The following is a 19362-nucleotide window of genomic DNA, read 5'->3' as shown; positions in this document are numbered from 1 at the left end:
GACAAAAAGCGTGCGGATAGCATGCTTTGTACCGCCATGTAGTCATAAATGTAATAAAGATAAGAGGTTCCATAAACAGGGACCGGCAACGCTAACCCAGCAGCAGCAGCAGCAGCAGCACACGTGATGGAACAGGAGGAGGCGCAGGAGGAGAAGGCCACGCTTTGTGAGACACAACAACCCAGGCCTTGCATGAGGACAAAAAGCGTGCGGATAGCATGCTTTGTACCGCCATGTAGTCATAAATGTAATAAAGATAAGAGGTTCCATAAACAGGGACCACGCGGCAACGGTAACCCAGCAGCAGCAGCAGCAGCACACGTGATGGAACAGGAGGAGGCGCAGGAGGAGAAGGCCACGCTTTGTGAGACACAACAACCCAGGCCTTGCATGAGGACAAAAAGCGTGCGGATATAGCAGCAATGCTTTTTGCCGCCATGCAGTCATAAATGTAATACAGATGAGAGGTTCAATAAACAGGGACCGGAAACGCTAAACCATCCCAGATGTTCATCGGTCATGTTACTTGGTTGGGGTCCAGGAGTGTTGCGTAGTCGTTTCCAATCCAGGATTGATTCATTTTAATTTGAGTCAGACGGTCTGCATTTTCTGTGGAGAGGCGGATACGCCGATCTGTGATGATGCCTCCGGCAGCACTGAAACAGCGTTCCGACATAACGCTGGCTGCCGGGCAAGCCAGCACCTCTATTGCGTACATTGCCAGTTCGTGCCAGGTGTCTAGCTTCATGCCCGGTTTCAGGTCCAGCGGTGCCAGCCACAAATCCGTCTGTTCCTTTATTCCCCTCCAAATTTCCTCCCCTGTGTGCTGCTTATCCCCAAGGCAGATCAGCTTCAGCAACGCTTGCTGACGCATGCCAACAGCTGTGCTGCACTGCTTCCACGATCCTACTGCTGCTGGTGCTGGGTTAGCATTTCCGGATGAGGTACAGCTTTGAGATGCGTTGGAGGAGAAGGAGTCAGAGAGGTAGGTGCTGCTGTTGTTATCCAGCTGTTTGCGGCGTGGGCAACACCCGCGCCGTAGCAGGTGAGGAATCGCTGCCAGGCTCCACAAGGTTCACCCAGTGCGCGGTAAGGGAGATGTATCGACCCTGGCCGAACGCACTCGTCCAGGTGTCAGTGGTGAGGTGAACCTTGCAGGCAACGGCATTCTTCAAGCTTCGGGTTATTTAGCTGACCACGTGCTCATGCAACTCAGGCACTGCAGAGCGCGCAAAGTGGTAGCGGCTGGGAACAACGTAACGTGGGATGGCCACTGACATCATGCCCTTGAAGCTGTTTGTCTCCACCACTCGATATGGCAGCATTTCGCAGGCCAGAAGCTTGGCTATGCTGGCTGGCTGTTACTGCCACGGCCCGGGGGTCATTTGCTGGCAATTTCCTCTTGTGCTCAAACATCTCAGAGACAGACAACTCAACCGTAGCGCTGCACACCGAAGGGCTGTTGGTTGTTGTGTTTGATGAACACTGGGAGACCTCAAGAGCACTAGTCCGGAAAGTGACAGTGTCAGCATCGTCTGATGTTTGTGAATGTTGTGAACCACGCAATGGCTGGGCTACTGCTGCTGCTGAGGCGGGTCTGGTGGTGAGTCTGGTGAACCCAAGGGAGGCAGTGTTGCTGGTGGTACCCTGTCCTGCCGCGTTTGCCCACAGAGTGGGATGTTTGGATAGAATGTGGCGGCTCATGCTGGTGGTGGAGAGGTTGTTAATACTTTTCCCCCTGCTCAGGCGGGTCTTGCACACCTTGCAAATCGCCATGGTAACATCCTCAGTGCAGTCTTCAAAGAAAGCCCAGACTTTAACTGGCTGAGGACTCGGACCTCGTGCGTGATGTGCTGGTGCTGCTTAACCCACTGCTGGACGCTTGAGAGGTCATCCAAGTAATTATCTGGTCCTGTTCTTTTGGATCTGTGAGGGTTGTTGTCCTGGACAACATGGGCAGTATTGAGTGGGTTTTCTTGGGTGCTCCCCTGTGGCCTGTACGTGAACCGTCAGGGGAAACACCTCTTCCCTTGCCCCTCCCTCTTTCACCGGATTTCTTCCTCATTTCACTTATCCTTAAAGTACACGCTGACTGGCAGCAGTACAGTGGCAGTACAGAAATGCTATACAGTGGTGGGTGAGCGGTGTACCACTATTGTCAGCAGTGACACAGAGCACAATGCTATACAGTGGCGGGTGAGCGGTGTACTACTGTTCCCAGCAGACACAGAGTGGAAGTAAACACAATGCTATATAGTGTGGCTGAGCCGTGTACACAGAGTGGCATTAAACACAATGCTATATAGTCTGCTATATAGTCACCCCGAACAGGGTGATGTTCTGCAGAACCCGAACAGTGGCAAACACTGTTCGCCCAACACTACTGGGAGGGAACGCAGATTTTAGTACCTAAACACACGATACAACATGTTTTCCGGGGTCGGACTCTGAGGCACATACAGATGGTCCCGATCATCATCCTCATCATACAACTCTTCTCCTGAGTCTGACCCACCCACCACCTCTGCCACCCCAACATCCCCAGACACAGACCCCTCATCGTCCTCAACATTAACTTGGGATGCTGGCCTGAGCCAGACCTCCTCCTCCACATCAGGCCCCATCATCTCCTCAATGGCAGCCCTCATTAATCGCTCTGGCGACGGACTGATGGACACAACGTTCTCCTCCGGGGAGGGCTGCTGCTGACCACTGGCTGCTGGGGTGGATGTTATAGCTTGCGTGGGGCGTTGGCTGTTGCTGTTGTTGGGAGTGCTGCTCACAGCGGAGGTCTCTGGGGAACTCATGTTGAGCTCATATAGTGGTTGACGGTGAGTGGAGTATTACTGATCCCAGCAATATACACACTGACTGGCAGAGTACGCAATGCTATATAGTGTGGCTGAGCGGTGTACACAGAGTGGCAGTAAACACAATGCTATATAGTCTGGCTGAGCGAGCGGTGTACTACTGTTCCCAGCAGAATCAGAGTGGCAGTAAACAATGGTATATAGTCTGGCTGAGCGGTGTACACAGAGTGTCAGTAAACAATGGTATATAGTCTGGCTGAGCGAGCGGTGTACTACTGTTCCCAGCAGAATCAGAGTGGCAGTAAACAATGGTATATAGTCTGGCTGAGCGGTGTACACAGAGTGTCAGTAAACAATGGTATATAGTCTGGCTGAGCGAGCGGTGTACTACTGTTCCCAGCAGAATCAGAGTGGCAGTAAACAATGGTATATAGTCTGGCTGAGCGGTGTACACAGAGTTTCAGTAAACAATGGTATATAGTCTGGCTGAGCGGTGTACACAGAGTGTCAGTAAACAATGGTATATAGTCTGGCTGAGCGGTGTACACAGAGTGGCAGTAAACACAATGCTATATAGTCTGGCTGAGCGAGCGGTGTACTACTGTTCCCAGCAGAATCAGAGTGGCAGTAAACAATGGTATATAGTCTGGCTGAGCGGTGTACACACAATGCTATATAGTCTGCTATATAGTGTCAGTAAACAATGGTATATAGTCTGGCTGAGCGAGCGGTGTACTACTGTTCCCAGCAGAATCAGAGTGGCAGTAAACAATGGTATATAGTCTGGCTGAGCGGTGTACACAGAGTGTCAGTAAACAATGGTATATAGTCTGGCTGAGCGAGCGGTGTACTACTGTTCCCAGCAGAATCAGAGTGGCAGTAAACAATGGTATATAGTCTGGCTGAGCGGTGTACACAGAGTGTCAGTAAACAATGGTATATAGTCTGGCTGAGCGAGCGGTGTACTACTGTTCCCAGCAGAATCAGAGTGGCAGTAAACAATGGTATATAGTCTGGCTGAGCGGTGTACACAGAGTGTCAGTAAACAATGGTATATAGTCTGGCTGAGCGGTGTACACACAATGCTATATAGTCTGCTATATAGTGTCAGTAAACAATGGTATATAGTCTGGCTGAGCGAGCGGTGTACTACTGTTCCCAGCAGAATCAGAGTGGCAGTAAACAATGGTATATAGTCTGGCTGAGCGGTGTACACAGAGTGTCAGTAAACAATGGTATATAGTCTGGCTGAGCGAGCGGTGTACTACTGTTCCCAGCAGAATCAGAGTGGCAGTAAACAATGGTATATAGTCTGGCTGAGCGGTGTACACAGAGTGTCAGTAAACAATGGTATATAGTCTGGCTGAGCGGTGTACACACAATGCTATATAGTCTGCTATATAGTGTCAGTAAACAATGGTATATAGTCTGGCTGAGCGAGCGGTGTACTACTGTTCCCAGCAGAATCAGAGTGGCAGTAAACAATGGTATATAGTCTGGCTGAGCGGTGTACACAGAGTTTCAGTAAACAATGGTATATAGTCTGGCTGAGCGGTGTACACAGAGTGTCAGTAAACAATGGTATATAGTCTGGCTGAGCGGTGTACACAGAGTGGCAGTAAACACAATGCTATATAGTCTGGCTGAGCGAGCGGTGTACTACTGTTCCCAGCAGAATCAGAGTGGCAGTAAACAATGGTATATAGTCTGGCTGAGCGGTGTACACAGAGTGTCAGTAAACAATGGTATATAGTCTGGCTGAGCGGTGTACACAGAGTGTCAGTAAACAATGGTATATAGTCTGGCTGAGCGGTGTACACAGAGTGGCAGTAAACACAATGCTATATACTCTGGCTGAGCGAGCGGTGTACTACTGTTCCCAGCAGACACAGAACAGTGAACAGAATGCTATATAGTGTGGCTGAGCGAGCGGTGTACCACTATTCCCAGCAGACACAGAACAGTGAACAGAATGCTATATAGTGTGGCTGAGCGGGCGGTGTACCACTATTCCCAGCAGACACAGAACAGTGAACAGAATGCTATATAGTGTGGATGAGCGAGCGGTGTACCACTATTCCCAGCAGACACAGAACAGTAAACAGAATGCTATATAGTGTGGCTGAGCGAGCGGTGTACCACTATTCCCAGCAGACACAGAACAGTGAACAGAATGCTATATAGTGTGGCTGAGCGAGCGGTGTACCACTATTCCCAGCAGACACAGAACAGTGCACAGAATGCTATATAGTGTGGCTGAGCGAGCGGTGTACCACTATTCCCAGCAGACACAGAACAGTAAACAGAATGCTATATAGTGTGGCTGAGCGAGCGGTGTACCACTATTCCCAGCAGACACAGAACAGTAAACAGAATGCTATATAGTGTGGCTGAGCGAGCGGTGTACCACTATTCCAAGCAGACACAGAACAGTGAACAGAATGCTATATAGTGTGGCTGAGCGAGCGGTGTACCACTATTCCCAGCAGACACAGAGTGGCAGTAAACAGAATGCTATATAGTGTGGCTGAGCGAGGTACACAGAGTGGCAGTAAACAGAATGCTATATAGTGTGGCTGAGCAAGCAGTGTACTACTATTCCCAGCAGACACAGAGTGGCAGTAAACAGAATGCTATATAGTGTGGCTGAGCGAGGTACACAGAGTGGCAGTAAACAGAATGCTATATAGTGTGGCTGAGCAAGCGGTGTACTACTGTTCCCAGCAGTGACACAATGACAGGGGGGACCCTGGCTAGCGTGGCTGGAGCGCGAACTACCCTGCCTGCCTACCCAAAGCTAAACCCACAGACAAATGGCGGAGATATGACGTGGTTCGGGTATTTATTTACCCGAACCACGTGACCGTTCGGCCAATCAGAGCGCGTTCGGGTCCGAACCACGTGACCCGTTCGGCCAATCACAGCGCTAGCCGAACGTTCGGGGAACGTTCGGCCATGCGCTCTTAGTTCGGCCATATGGCCGAACGGTTTGGCCGAGCACCGTCAGGTGTTCGGCCGAACTCGAACATCACCCGAACAGGGTGATGTTCTGCAGAACCCGAACAGTGGCGAACACTGTTCGCCCAACACTAGCTGTCATTGGAGCTCCCGTTCTCGCTCAGTGGCATTCCTCTCCGCGTGGCGTTCTGCAGATTGGCCCGCCTCACGTGCTTCTGCAGCCTGGCGCTCCGCCACGGCAGCAGCCTTGCGTTCTGCAGATTGGCGTTCCCGCTCCTCACGGGCTTCCATGTACTACAGGTACTTTTCCAGGTCAGTGTCCATCAGTTTCCGTAATGCCTGCTGCATTAGCGGATCAGTACAAACGGACAGTTCAGTACTGGCCGGTTCCGGGCGAGTACTTTCAGAAACTCTGGGATTGGGGTCCATACTGACAGTCTCTGGCGTAACTGTTGCCGCATTGCCCGCAGGTTGCTCAACCTCTGTACGCCTAGGATCTTCAGCCTCTGGCTCCCCTTGACTTGAGTCAGATGGGTTAGCGTCTACCTCAGCAGACACATCCGGCTCCCGCGGTTGCTGGGTGTCCCATTGAAACAAGTCATTTACCATGTCCTGTTTGTTCCTGCGGAGGGTGTCAATGCCCCGCAGCTGACAAAGATTTTCCAGGTCTGATACGGCCATCAGCTTGTAGTTCCCGGACATTTCCACGCCAAATAAAATAAAACTTTTGGGGAGGGTTACTGGCTACACAGTCTCTCTGTATATATAAAAAATATATTGCCTTCCAGCTACACCAACAAATTAGTTTGTTTCTTGATAGCGCTAGCGCTATCTTAGATACTTTCAGCACAACACAGGTCCCAACCGCTGCCAAACACTGTCACAGGAGCCCTAGTGGTCAGACCGCAAATTGCCTTCCAACCGGTTTCAGCACACCAATCATGCAAGCTGTGGTCGCACTCGGTGCATGGAAATCGACGGAACTTGGGCAGCAGCCCAACCAGAAGGGAGCCGGTGAGGTACGGTAATTACAACTTTACACACTATTTCAGGGTATAACTGCCACCACCTCTGTTTTCTGAGACAGAGGAACTCACTAACTGGTTATTTCTCGACCTGCAAATAAAAATGGTTAAACACACTCTATTCTGTCCGGCTAATAACAACAGTAGCGTCTCTTCAGAAGTCTGGTTCAGTTTGTGCGGCTGAGAAGCAGGTTAGTGGAACAGTGAATGACTTTGATAAAGTCTTTTATTCACGGGCAATATAAATAATTAATAAATACAGACAATTATTAAAATCAACAATTATTGAAACAGTAATAGCCAGTATGAAAAATAAAAGAAAGGGAGAAAGAATACTTAGTTTCATGGAAAGATGTCCTTTTGTGGGAAGAATCATAAAGTCCTTGGTAAAATCCTTTGTTTCAGATCGAAGTTCAGAGTTCAGACCAGGTGGATGCCAGCATATCCTCAAGCTGGCACAGATGAGATCAAGATGTTGTTTCAGGGTGGAGGACACTGAGTTTGGCTCCTCTGCCATTCTTATGCCCCTGATCCAGTAGGAGGGAGTGAGGGCGGGAGCCACACACCCCCTTAGAATATGTCCTGGGGACCACAAATCATATCTAACCATATATGGGCTCTATCTCACAGAACCGTACAGGTCAGGGCAGATTTACTAACATTTTCAGGTCTGTCTCGATTTACCCAGCAGTCTGATACCAAACATGAGGGGTGGGACCCCTGTGGTATATAAGGGCACTTTTGAACTGCCTTACTGGCAGTCTTTACCTCAGAATGTTCTGAAACTTCCTCAGAACCAGCGCCAGATAGGGCCAAGCATGCTCTGTTAGTTTGGAGGGTCTGCCAGCCTGGCAACACAGAAAATATGACACATATAGCAGTTTATGGAATATGATATACATCTGGGATTTACAGCAGGTCATTCCCAGGCAAAGGCTCTTTTGAAGTTTGGGAGCAGCCAGCTACGTGTCAGCTCCCCTGCTGGGATTGTAGCCAGAATGTCTAACTTTCCCCAACAAGATTGTTTCTGCCATCCTGCTTATCAACTATATCAGATGGATGGGCCATCAGCACAGCTTGAAGCCAGGGACACTCTGCAGCAGGCTCATGCCTTTTGGTGGAAGGAGGGAAAGGACTGTCTTTATTATAAAAAAGAGAAACCAGGGATGTCGGTTTCTGATTACTGCAATGGCTGCACAAATTTAGCCAGAGAGCGATCAGAAATTTTACTGTGCGGATCCTTCCAATTTGCCCGCGTTTCTCACGGCTGTTCCGTGACAGATTGTGATTGGTGGACCAGTGTGGTTAGCATAGGCGTGAGCCGGGCGACCGTAATTGGTTATTACCATCACAGTGACAGTGGGGAAAACCTGTTGATATGTGCTCCTTGTTCATGACCAGTGTCATTTTATGGTTTTAGAGGGGAGGGTTGACATATTACATTTGCTGATGATTTTTTGTATGCCAAAATAAATTTAAGTTTTTTGAAGCACATGTAGAAACGGAGGTTTTTGTATTGGTTGTACTGGAGTTTAGGTTACCGAAGTCTCTCCTCTCATTGAGTAGTGCTCTATGTACACGTTGGCCACGCGATAATTAAATTGTTGAGGTCCTAAGCTATGCCACTGCTTACGCCATACACATGCCAGATAAAATTCCTGGCTGCAACTATACCTGGCTACCTATACTGAGGACACCTATACCTGACTACCTATACTGGGGACACCTATACCTGACTACCTATACTGAGGACACCTATACCTGACTACCTATACTGGGGGCATAGCATGGGTTCGCAGGTCAATGGGGGGAGGGGCACAATTTTTACACCCTTGCCCTTGGTGTACTTTAGCATAGACATTGCCCTGCCCACACATGGAATGGTCTCCAGATGCATTATTGTTGACATGAGACAGGACTGATGGTAACCCTCACATTTTCTTTTCCCGACAATCATGTTGCCAGATGCCCCCAACATTCTGAAAGGGGCTGAATCAGAGAACATGATCCCATTAACATCATATTGCCCAGCTTTCCTCATTATTTCTTCCAGATTCTTCAGTGTTCACTGTGGGGCATTGCAGAGCTAGTGTTGGGCGAACAGTGTTCGCCACTGTTCGGGTTCTGCAGAACATCACCCTGTTCGGGTTCTGCAGAACATCACCCTGTTCGGGTTCTGCAGAACATCACCCTGTTCGGGTGATGTTCGAGTTCGACCGAACACCTGATGGTGTTCGGCCAAACCGTTCGGCCATATGGCCGAACTAAGAGCGCATGGCCGAACGTTCGGCTAGCGCTGTGATTGGCCGAACGGGTCACGTGGTTCGGACCCGAACGCGCTCTGATTGGCCGAACGGGTCACGTGGTTCGGGTAAATAAATACCCGATCCACGTCATTTCTCCGCCATTTGTCTGTGGGTTTAGCTTTGGGTAGGCAGGCAGGGTAGTTCTCTCTCAAGCCAGGCTAGCCAGGGTCCCCCCAGTCATTGTGTCGCTGCTGGGAACAGTAGTACACCGCTCACCCACACTATATAGCATTGTGTTTACTGCCACTCTATGTACACCGCTCACCCACCACTGTATAGCATTGTGTTTACTGCCACTCTGTGTCTCTGCTGGGAACAGTAGTACACCGCTCACCCGCCACTGTATAGCATTGTGCTCTGTGTCGCTGCTGGGAATAGTAGTACACCGCTCACCCACCACTGTATAGCATTGTGTTTACTGCCACTCTGTGTCTCTGCTGGGAACAGTAGTACACCGCTCACCCGCCACTGTATAGCATTGTGCTCTGTGTCGCTGCTGGAAATAGTAGTACACCGCTCACCCACCACTGTATAGCATTGTGCTCTGTGTCGCTGCTTTTGGGTATAGTAGTACACCGCTCACCCACCACTGTATAGCATTGTGCTCTGTGTCGCTGCTTTTGGGTATAGTAGTACACCGCTCACCCACCACTGTATAGCATTGTGCTCTGTGTCGCTGCTTTTGGGTATAGTAGTACACCGCTCACCCACCACTGTATAGCATTGTGCTCTGTGTCGCTGCTGGGAATAGTAGTACACCGCTCACCCACCACTGTATAGCATTGTGCTCTGTGTCGCTGCTGGGAATAGTAGTACACCGCTCACCCACCACTGTATAGCATTGTGCTCTGTGTCGCTGCAGGGAATAGTAGTACACCGCTCACCCACCACTGTATAGCATTGTGCTCTGTGTCTCTGCTGGGAACAGTAGTACACTGCTCACCCACCACTGTATAGCATTGTGCTCTGTGTCTCTGCTGGGAACAGTAGTACACCGTTCACCCACCACTGTGTAGCATTGTGCTCTGTGTCGCTGCTGGGAATAGTAGTACACCGCTCACCCACCACTGTATAGCATTGTGCTCTGTGTCGCTGCTGGGAATAGTAGTACACCGCTCACCCACCACTGTATAGCATTGTGCTCTGTGTCGCTGCTGGGAATAGTAGTACACCGCTCACCCACCACTGTATAGCATTGTGCTCTGTGTCGCTGCTGGGAATAGTAGTACACCGCTCACCCACCACTGTACAATCAATTTTCTCAAAAACTATAAGCTCTTTTTCAAATATTTTTTTTCCTCTTGTACCCACTCCCAAGGTGCACATACCCTGCAAATTTGGGGTATGTAGCATGTAAGGAAGCTTTACAAAGCACGAAAGTTTGGGTCCCCATTGACTTCCATTATGTTCGGAGTTCGGCGCGAACACCCGAACGTCGCGGCCATGTTCGGCGAACGTTCGGGAACCCGAACATCCAGGTGTTCGCCCAACACTATGCAGAGCATTATTACGTCACACAATAAGATCACCCAGCTAACGCCATGCAGTTATATTGTAATGGTACGCTCACATTGGCGCATGTGGGGAAGTGGGATACATTGGCATATTTTGGGGCATGCATTGCTGCATAACAGGGGCTTTAACAGGTTCAGTGACGCATATTTTGTATCATTAGCCAATCAAAATGGGATGTGTGTGTAAGGCTTAAATTGTCAGCATAGCCTGTGTGTATTTCTCATGCCTACATTACATACTTTACATCTTATGCTTGTTATATGTTTCTCTGCAGCTACAAACCTAGCCAGAAATGGCGACGCCTCCCAGAGTTCTGACTTCCAAGAAGGAGCAATAATAGCTTATGCTAATAAAGTTATTGATGGCAACAAAGAGTCCAACTGGTACAAAGGCTTCTGTACTCACACAAAGTATGACTCCGAGCCGTGGTGGAAGGTGGACCTGAAGCAGAGGTACAATGTGGACGTTGTGGTCATCACGGCAAGATCAGACTGTTGTCCGGAGAGGATGAAGGGAGCAGAAGTCCGAGTCGGGAACTCTCCAGACAATAAGAATCCAGTGTGAGTATAATGCTAACAATACTCCTCCAGCCAATAAAGGCCGAGCACACACTAGACTTAAGACCGCCTCTGCCGAGAGTGTGAATACAGTAGCCCTGATAGGCTAGCAAGAGATCCAGGATGCCCAATCATCTCATACAAATGCTGCCTAATACAGATGTTTTCTCCCATGCTCCACCCCCTCTGTCACTGTATGCCATACCTTATAGTGGCAGAATGTGTCGCTAGCATGCAGACTAGCGATGTGTCTGCACAGCCACATCCACAAAATGTTGCCTGAGGTATCACACCACAATCTATGCCAGGCAACATCACTTTGAAGTGTGTACGAAACTTAACCAGTTCGCCACTGAGAGGTTTTTTTCCTTTTATGTACCAGAGCAATTTTCCCATTTCAGAACTCCTCCCTTTCATTCACCAAGAACTGTATCACTACTTATCACAACAAAATGAGCTATATCTTGTGTTTTTAGCCACCAATTAAGCTTTTTTTGGGTGGTACATTTAATATAAATTATTTTATTCCAAATGCATTTAAATGGGATTAATTGGAAAAAAATCATTATTTCTCAGTTCTCGGCCATTATAGTATTAAAATAAGCCGTGCTACTATGGATAAAACCCCCACTTTTTAGTACATAGAGTGAGAGGCTGGTGGGAGGAGGAGGAGATGCATGTCATGTGATCAGGAGCCAGAGGGGGCAGCATAGAGCGAGAGGCTGCTGGGAGGAGGAGGAGATGAGATGCATGTCATGTGATCAGGAGCCAGAGTGGGCAGCATAGAGTGAGAGGCTGATGGGAGGAGGAGGAGAGATGCATGTCATGTGATCAGGAGCCAGAGGGGGCAGCATAGAGTGAGAGGCTGCTGGGAGGAGGAGGAGAGATGCATGTCATGTGATCAGGAGCCAGAGGGGGCAGCATAGAGCGAGAGGCTGCTGGGAGGAGGAGGAGAGATGCATGTCATGTGATCAGGAGCCAGAGGGGGCAGCATAGAGTGAGAGGCTGCAGGGAGGAGGAGGAGATGAGATGCATGTCATGTGATCAGGAGCCGGAGGGGGCAGCATAGAGTGAGAGGCTGCTGGGAGGAGGAGGAGATGAGATGCATGTCATGTGATCAGGAGCCAGAGGGGGCAGCATAGAGTGAGAGGCTGCTGGAAGGAAGAGGAGATGAGATGCATGTCATGTGATCAGGAGCCAGAGGGGGCAGCATAGAGTGAGAGGCTGCTGGGAGGAGGAGATGAGATGCATGTCATGTGATCAGGAGCCAGAGGGGGCAGCATAGAGTGAGAGGCAGCTGGGAGGAGGAGGAAGAGGAGATGCATGTCATGTGATCAGGAGCCAGAGGGGGCAGCATAGAGTGAGAGGCAGCTGGGAGGAGGAGGAGATGCATGTCATGTGATCAGGAGCCAGAGGGGGCAGCATAGAGTGAGAGGCTGCTAGGAGGAGGAGGAGATGAGATGCATGTCATGTGATCAGGAGACAGAGGGGGCAGCATAGAGTGAGAGGCTGCTGGGAGGAGGAGATGAGATGCATGTCATGTGATCGGGAGCCAGAGGGGGCAGCATAGAGTGAGAGGCTGCTGGGAGGAGGAGATGAGATGCATGTCATGTGATCAGGAGCCAGAGGGGGCAGCATAGAGCGAGAGGCTGCTGGGAGGAGGAGGAGATGAGATGCATGTCATGTGATCAGGAGCCAGAGGGGGCAGCATAGAGGGAGAGGCTGCTGGGAGGAGGAGGAGATGAGATGCATGTCATGTGATCAGGAGCCAGAGGGTGCAGCATAGAGTGAGAGGCTGCTGGGAGGAGGAGATGAGATGCATGTCATGTGATCAGGAGCCAGAGGGGGCAGCATAGAGCGAGTGTAATGATCGCTGCTGCAGCAGCTATTACTGGAAGTATTAGTGCTGCAGCTCAGGCAGTTCTGATCTATTTCCATGCAAGTTGCATAGCTTTGTCTGTCTTTCCCTGCTGTCAGCTTGTGACTGATTGTCATTCACCTGTGTGGGAATCTGCATGTCTGCTCCCATTGGATGACCTCAGTATAAAGATCTGCTTCCTGCAGGGTTTCCTTGGGTTTTCATAGCTTCAGCTTAAGCCTGCCTTGCTGTCGCTTTAGCCCCCGATCGTGTTTCTTGTTAAAGATACTTTGCTGGTCTTTGCATCATATATTGGTTCATTGCCAATATATATGCATACCAGCACGTTTATTATTTTCCTTGTATTTGTGATACGTTAATACATCAGTGTCGCTGATGTATACGTACACGAACTGTTTATATCCTGTGTGCAGTTAGTCAGCTTTCCAGCACGTTTTGGTAGGTTGCGCGTACCGTGACCACCCGTGCTGAGGTAGTTACCCTGCTCCTGGTTCTGTTTGTGGATTGCGTTCATCTCTGCGAAGAGATAGCGAATCCTTCTGAATCCTGTCCTGTTACCGTTTGTGGATTGCGTTCATCTCTGCGAAGAGATAACGAATCCTTCTGAATCCTGTTCTGTTACTGTTGGTGGATTGCGTTCATCTCTGCGAAGAGATAACGAATCCTTCTGATTCCTGTTCTGTTACCGTTTGTGGATTGCGTTCATCTCTGCGAAGAGATAGCGAATCCTTCTGAGTCCTGTCCCCTGTATTACTCCAGTCTTAGTCAGCGTTCCTGCTTATGTCATATATCGGTTCATTGCCGATATATACATATGTTAGTCAGAAGTTACAAATAGTTTCATTGATAGCTGTAATTGTAATATGCTAGGAAAACATACTTATTGTATATTTATCTGTGTTACGTTCATCTATCTTAATCCTGCTATTTTCTGACTATCCTGTCCTGTCTTTGTGAGGCACGCCATCGCCGCATCGCATTGGCTGCCTCATTCCAGTCTGTCTGGTTTTGGACGCTTGCTGTCGCTAAGTAGCCGCTAGCTAGCAAGCGTTCATTCTGTCTACCTGTCCTGATCTCCTCAGTTCTGGTTTGTGCGCTCAGCGCTACTTTGCGCTGAGACGTTATAACGAAAGCATTGTTTGTGGCTGTCAGATCTGCACCGGCTCTGTGCGCCACAATCTCCTTTTGGAGTCAGTCCTCCCCTCCACTATACTAGGGATAGCCTGTTTCCTGGTGCTAGTGTGTGTACCTCCTCCACGCCAGCTCATGCGTTGCATGCTGACTGTGGAGAATACACCACCAAGCCTTACATTATGAAAACCCCATTACCAATCCCCATTGTGGGGGGGATTCCCAGAAAGTATGACACTGTTAATTATGGTTCCTGTTCCTTTAAAAAATTTGAAGAACTTAGCTCTGAAACAGAAAATGAGTTTTTCTCTGAATGTGCCAGGTTCCTGACCAATCCTGATCTCCAAGCGACTCCTGTTTCAACCTGGGCACTCCAACTAAGTTATATTTTGTTTAAAGGGGAATTATTCCAGTGGGCATTTGATGTTCTCAATCATTCCGATTTGAAAGAGAGACCACTGGAATTTCTAGCGTTTGTGATCCATAACTGGTTGCGCATAGATCCATTGCCTTTTCCTCTAAATGAACTCCTGGCAGCAGGCCAATCAGCTGCTCCTTCAATTGCTTGCAAGAATGAGCAGCAAGCAGAAAGTGTTACTGATAATTTTCCTGCAGCTTTGAATAAATCACCAAAAACCGCAAGGTCAAAGGCAAAACGCAAACGTTCTAAGAAACGTGTCCAATCTGCAGAATCGTTATCCTTAGCGACTGAGACCTATAATGAGATTCTGCCATTAACAGATAATGAAATGCAATTGTCTTTCAGGGGAGTTAAATGGACTTATGAAACTACTAATGAACTTTCCTCCCTGGCTAGGGAAAATAAAGATTTTTGTTTAAAAGAATTATCTGAGTATGATTATGATGAGATATTACAGAGTATTGAACAAATCAACTTATTTGTGAACCAAGGGAAGTTTGCATACACTACAGTTCAACACTTGCTACAGGTATTGGAAATTCTTAAGAATAAGGAATCTGCCAATCACCTGCTAATTAACCCTATACATGTGCCTGCCACAATCATATCTGCAGACTGTGATCAGCCTAAATGTTTCGCTGTTAAGTATGCATGGGATCCTCCATTCGAGAGGGGAGAGATGGAAGCCCTGGTCTGTGAATGGAAGAATGATTCAAGTTCATTTTGTCAATTTTACAGTGCAAAAAGTGAAATGGTATTGAACGCATGCATTAAGTCAGCCTATAACCTAATAGAGGCTGGTGTGTGTGGGTATGACTGTGTGGCTCCCTTGATTGATGTGTGGGAACTGATTTTGGATGATTTTTATGTGACTCCGAATTCGCAAATTTGGCGTTCTGACCCGCCTGCTTCAGCACCTTTGGCTGATTCAGCAGGTGATTCGGAGCTCTTTTTGTGTGAAATTGAAGTTCCTGCAATTCCACCCTGTACCATGGATAACTCAGTGTTACTTCCCAGTAAAACAGAAGCCACTGATACATTCTTAACCTTGTCCTGCGCAAATTTCTCAGCAGAGAATCCAGAGGTCCTGCTGACTTCCGAGTCCAGCCTAGCCAGTACTCATGACTCTTTGTTTAGTGAAACAGACACCAGAAAAATCTTGCCTGTCTCTGCAAACACTTCTGCAGAAATTACCTGTGTTAATAAAGTTCAACTCCTGTCTGATCCAGCAGATGCCAATAGATGCACTACATCAGTTTCCGAGTCCCAGCAATCCTGTCTAGTAAACTCAGAACCCCAGCATCTGAATTTTCCAATTTTACAAATGAATGCTGATTCAGATGCGCAAACATTGTGTCTTGATCTTCCTGTTTCTACACCTCGCTCTAGTTTCATGAATAGCTCAGAGCATCTGCTATGTGAACCTGAAATCGCAGAATTATTACCTTGTTCAGAAAATTTTCCAATAAATTTGCCCTGTACCATGAATTGTGCAGTAGATCTCTCCAATGAAACTCAGGTCACAGAATCATTATGCTGTCCAGCAGGTGCTTCCATGGTTTTGCCCTGCAATATGGACTGTTCAGTGATCCTGTCCAGTGAAGCTGTGGTCGCAGAGTCTTATGCTTCACCCAGTACTTTGGATATTTCAAACCCTCTAGCAGAAGGGTCTGAGGCACTGCTTACCTCAGTTGGTGTTGCAGTAATATTCACTTGTCTAGCAGCTGTTTTGGAATTACAGTCTGCTCTAATAAAACTTGATGAATTTCTGCCCAGCAAAGCAGAAGCCATTGAAATATTGTCCTCGTCAGCAAGTGTGTTAGATACCTTGCCCTGTACACAGTCTGATTTAACCAATGTTGAGTCCCTCTCCAGTGTTGTAACAGCCGAGGAACTCCAGCCCTGTCCTCTGAATGTTTCAGAAGTCTTGCCCTGTAACATGGATAATTCTGATTCTCTGGTCAAAATAATAGAAATCTCAGAATTTCAGTCCGGTCTGATGAGTGTTTCTGAAACCCAGCCCTGTATCCTGAAAGATTCTAGTTCTCTGGCCGCTGTGGCAGAGGTTCCAGAGTCCCCTTCCTGTCCAGGGAATTCCTCAGTTTTGCCTAGTCCAGTGGGGGCTGCTGCAATACTGACTTGTTCTGCAGCGCCTCATGAGCTCCAATCCAGTGTATTAAATGAGTCTCTGTCCAGTCCAGAGGTAGTTGTGGAGTCCCTATCTGGTTCAGTGCATACATCAGAAGATTTGTCCTGTCTTGTTAGTGCCCCTGAATCTGATTTGTTACTGACTTTGCTGGAATCAGCGACATCTAAGTCTGATCCTGCATTCTCGTGTAAAAATCCAGTAGTTGCGAAGTCTAGTCATGATGATTTTTTTTTGGCCAGTCCTGGTTTTGGTCCTGTCTTGGCTGACCCTGAGGCTCACAGTTCCTTGACATGCCCAGAGGTTTCTCTTGTGCCAGTGTGCCCAGATGTTCTTTGTGTGCCAGAATGCCCAAGTGTGTTTAAGGTGTTAGCGTGCTCTGATGCTTCCTTAGTGGGAACATGTTCTGATGTTGCCAGTCTGCCTGCATGCCCAGAGATGGTTCTGGTCCCTGAAAGCCCTGATATTGATGTTTGTCCTTGTGGCCCTGACTCGGGAATTGCCCTAGGTTCCATAGGGGTTCTTGATAGTTCTCCATGTGAGCCTAAGGGGCGTTCTGACCTATGGGGATCTCTTTGGAGCTTCAAGGTGTTCTGGGAGGTCTCTGAGAAAACCTGTCCTGGTACCTTGGACTGGTTCAACAGTGGGTTTTGTGTTGGTAAAGACAGTACCGGTGGGCATTGCAAAGGCTTTGGCGTTTCTGAACGGTTCCTGGAAGGCGGTGGGTATCGCTCAGGGAATTTCGGAGGGCTTTCTTCTGGAAATCATGGTTCTGATGGGTGTCACACTGGGGCTTGTGGTACTGATGGGCGTGGTTCTGTAGGTTCTGGTTCTGATGGGTCCAGTCTTGTGGGGACTGATTCTGGAATTCGGTCTTGCCGGGCTGTCCCGGTCATCATGAATTATCAGTCAGACTGTTTTGTTGGGAATTTCGGTTTTGAAAAGCGTCTGGAATCCACTTTTAAAGGCGGGGGTACTGTAATGATCGCTGCTGCAGCAGCTATTACTGGAAGTATTAGTGCTGCAGCTCAGGCAGTTCTGATCTATTTCCATGCAAGTTGCATAGCTTTGTCTGTCTTTCCCTGCTGTCAGCTTGTGACTGATTGTCATTCACCTGTGTGGGAATCTGCATGTCTGCTCCCATTGGATGACCTCAGTATAAAGATCTGCTTCCTGCAGGGTTTCCTTGGGTTTTCATAGCTTCAGCTTAAGCCTGCCTTGCTGTCGCTTTAGCCCCCGATCGTGTTTCTTGTTAAAGATACTTTGCTGGTCTTTGCATCATATATTGGTTCATTGCCAATATATATGCATACCAGCACGTTTATTATTTTCCTTGTATTTGTGATACGTTAATACATCAGTGTCGCTGATGTATACGTACACGAACTGTTTATATCCTGTGTGCAGTTAGTCAGCTTTCCAGCACGTTTTGGTAGGTTGCGCGTACCGTGACCACCCGTGCTGAGGTAGTTACCCTGCTCCTGGTTCTGTTTGTGGATTGCGTTCATCTCTGCGAAGAGATAGCGAATCCTTCTGAATCCTGTCCTGTTACCGTTTGTGGATTGCGTTCATCTCTGCGAAGAGATAACGAATCCTTCTGAATCCTGTTCTGTTACTGTTGGTGGATTGCGTTCATCTCTGCGAAGAGATAACGAATCCTTCTGAATCCTGTTCTGTTACCGTTTGTGGATTGCGTTCATCTCTGCGAAGAGATAGCGAATCCTTCTGAGTCCTGTCCCCTGTATTACTCCAGTCTTAGTCAGCGTTCCTGCTTATGTCATATATCGGTTCATTGCCGATATATACATATGTTAGTCAGAAGTTACAAATAGTTTCATTGATAGCTGTAATTGTAATATGCTAGGAAAACATACTTATTGTATATTTATCTGTGTTACGTTCATCTATCTTAATCCTGCTATTTTCTGACTATCCTGTCCTGTCTTTGTGAGGCACGCCATCGCCGCATCGCATTGGCTGCCTCATTCCAGTCTGTCTGGTTTTGGACGCTTGCTGTCGCTAAGTAGCCGCTAGCTAGCAAGCGTTCATTCTGTCTACCTGTCCTGATCTCCTCAGTTCTGGTTTGTGCGCTCAGCGCTACTTTGCGCTGAGACGTTATAACGAAAGCATTGTTTGTGGCTGTCAGATCTGCACCGGCTCTGTGCGCCACAATCTCCTTTTGGAGTCAGTCCTCCCCTCCACTATACTAGGGATAGCCTGTTTCCTGGTGCTAGTGTGTGTACCTCCTCCACGCCAGCTCATGCGTTGCATGCTGACTGTGGAGAATACACCACCAAGCCTTACAGCGAGAGGCTGCTGGGAGGAGGAGGAGATGAGATGCATGTCATGTGACTGGGTGCCAGAGGGGGCAGCATAGAGTGAGAGGCTGCTGGGAGGAGGAGGAGATGAGATGCATGTCATGTGATTAGGAGCCAGAGGGGGCAGCATAGAGTGAGAGGCTGCTGGGAGGAGGAGGAGATGAGATGCATGTCATGTGATTAGGAGCCAGAGGGGGCAGCATAGAGTGAGAGGCTGCTGGGAGGAGGAGGAGATGAGATGCATGTCATGTGATCGGGAGCCAGAGGGGGCAGCATAGAGTGAGAGGCTGCTGGGA

The 19362-nt window shown here is 48.5% G+C and overlaps 1 protein-coding gene across 1 annotated transcript in view; it reads left to right on the top strand.

Annotated features, from left to right (window-relative positions):
• The window catches only part of LOC137519276 (fucolectin-like), a 116727-nt gene that overhangs the window by 54370 nt on the left and 42995 nt on the right, over positions 1-19362 (top strand). The window contains exon 3 of the mRNA XM_068238186.1: positions 10889-11174. Coding sequence (XP_068094287.1) covers positions 10889-11174 — 286 coding nt within the window. The remainder of the gene's footprint in view (positions 1-10888; positions 11175-19362) is intronic.

Source organism: Hyperolius riggenbachi, chromosome 5, assembly GCF_040937935.1.
Source record: "Hyperolius riggenbachi isolate aHypRig1 chromosome 5, aHypRig1.pri, whole genome shotgun sequence".
Classification (NCBI taxonomy): Eukaryota; Metazoa; Chordata; class Amphibia; order Anura; family Hyperoliidae; genus Hyperolius; species Hyperolius riggenbachi.
Note: the sequence above shows the minus strand (reverse complement) of the source record. Positions and strands in the feature narration are given on the sequence as shown.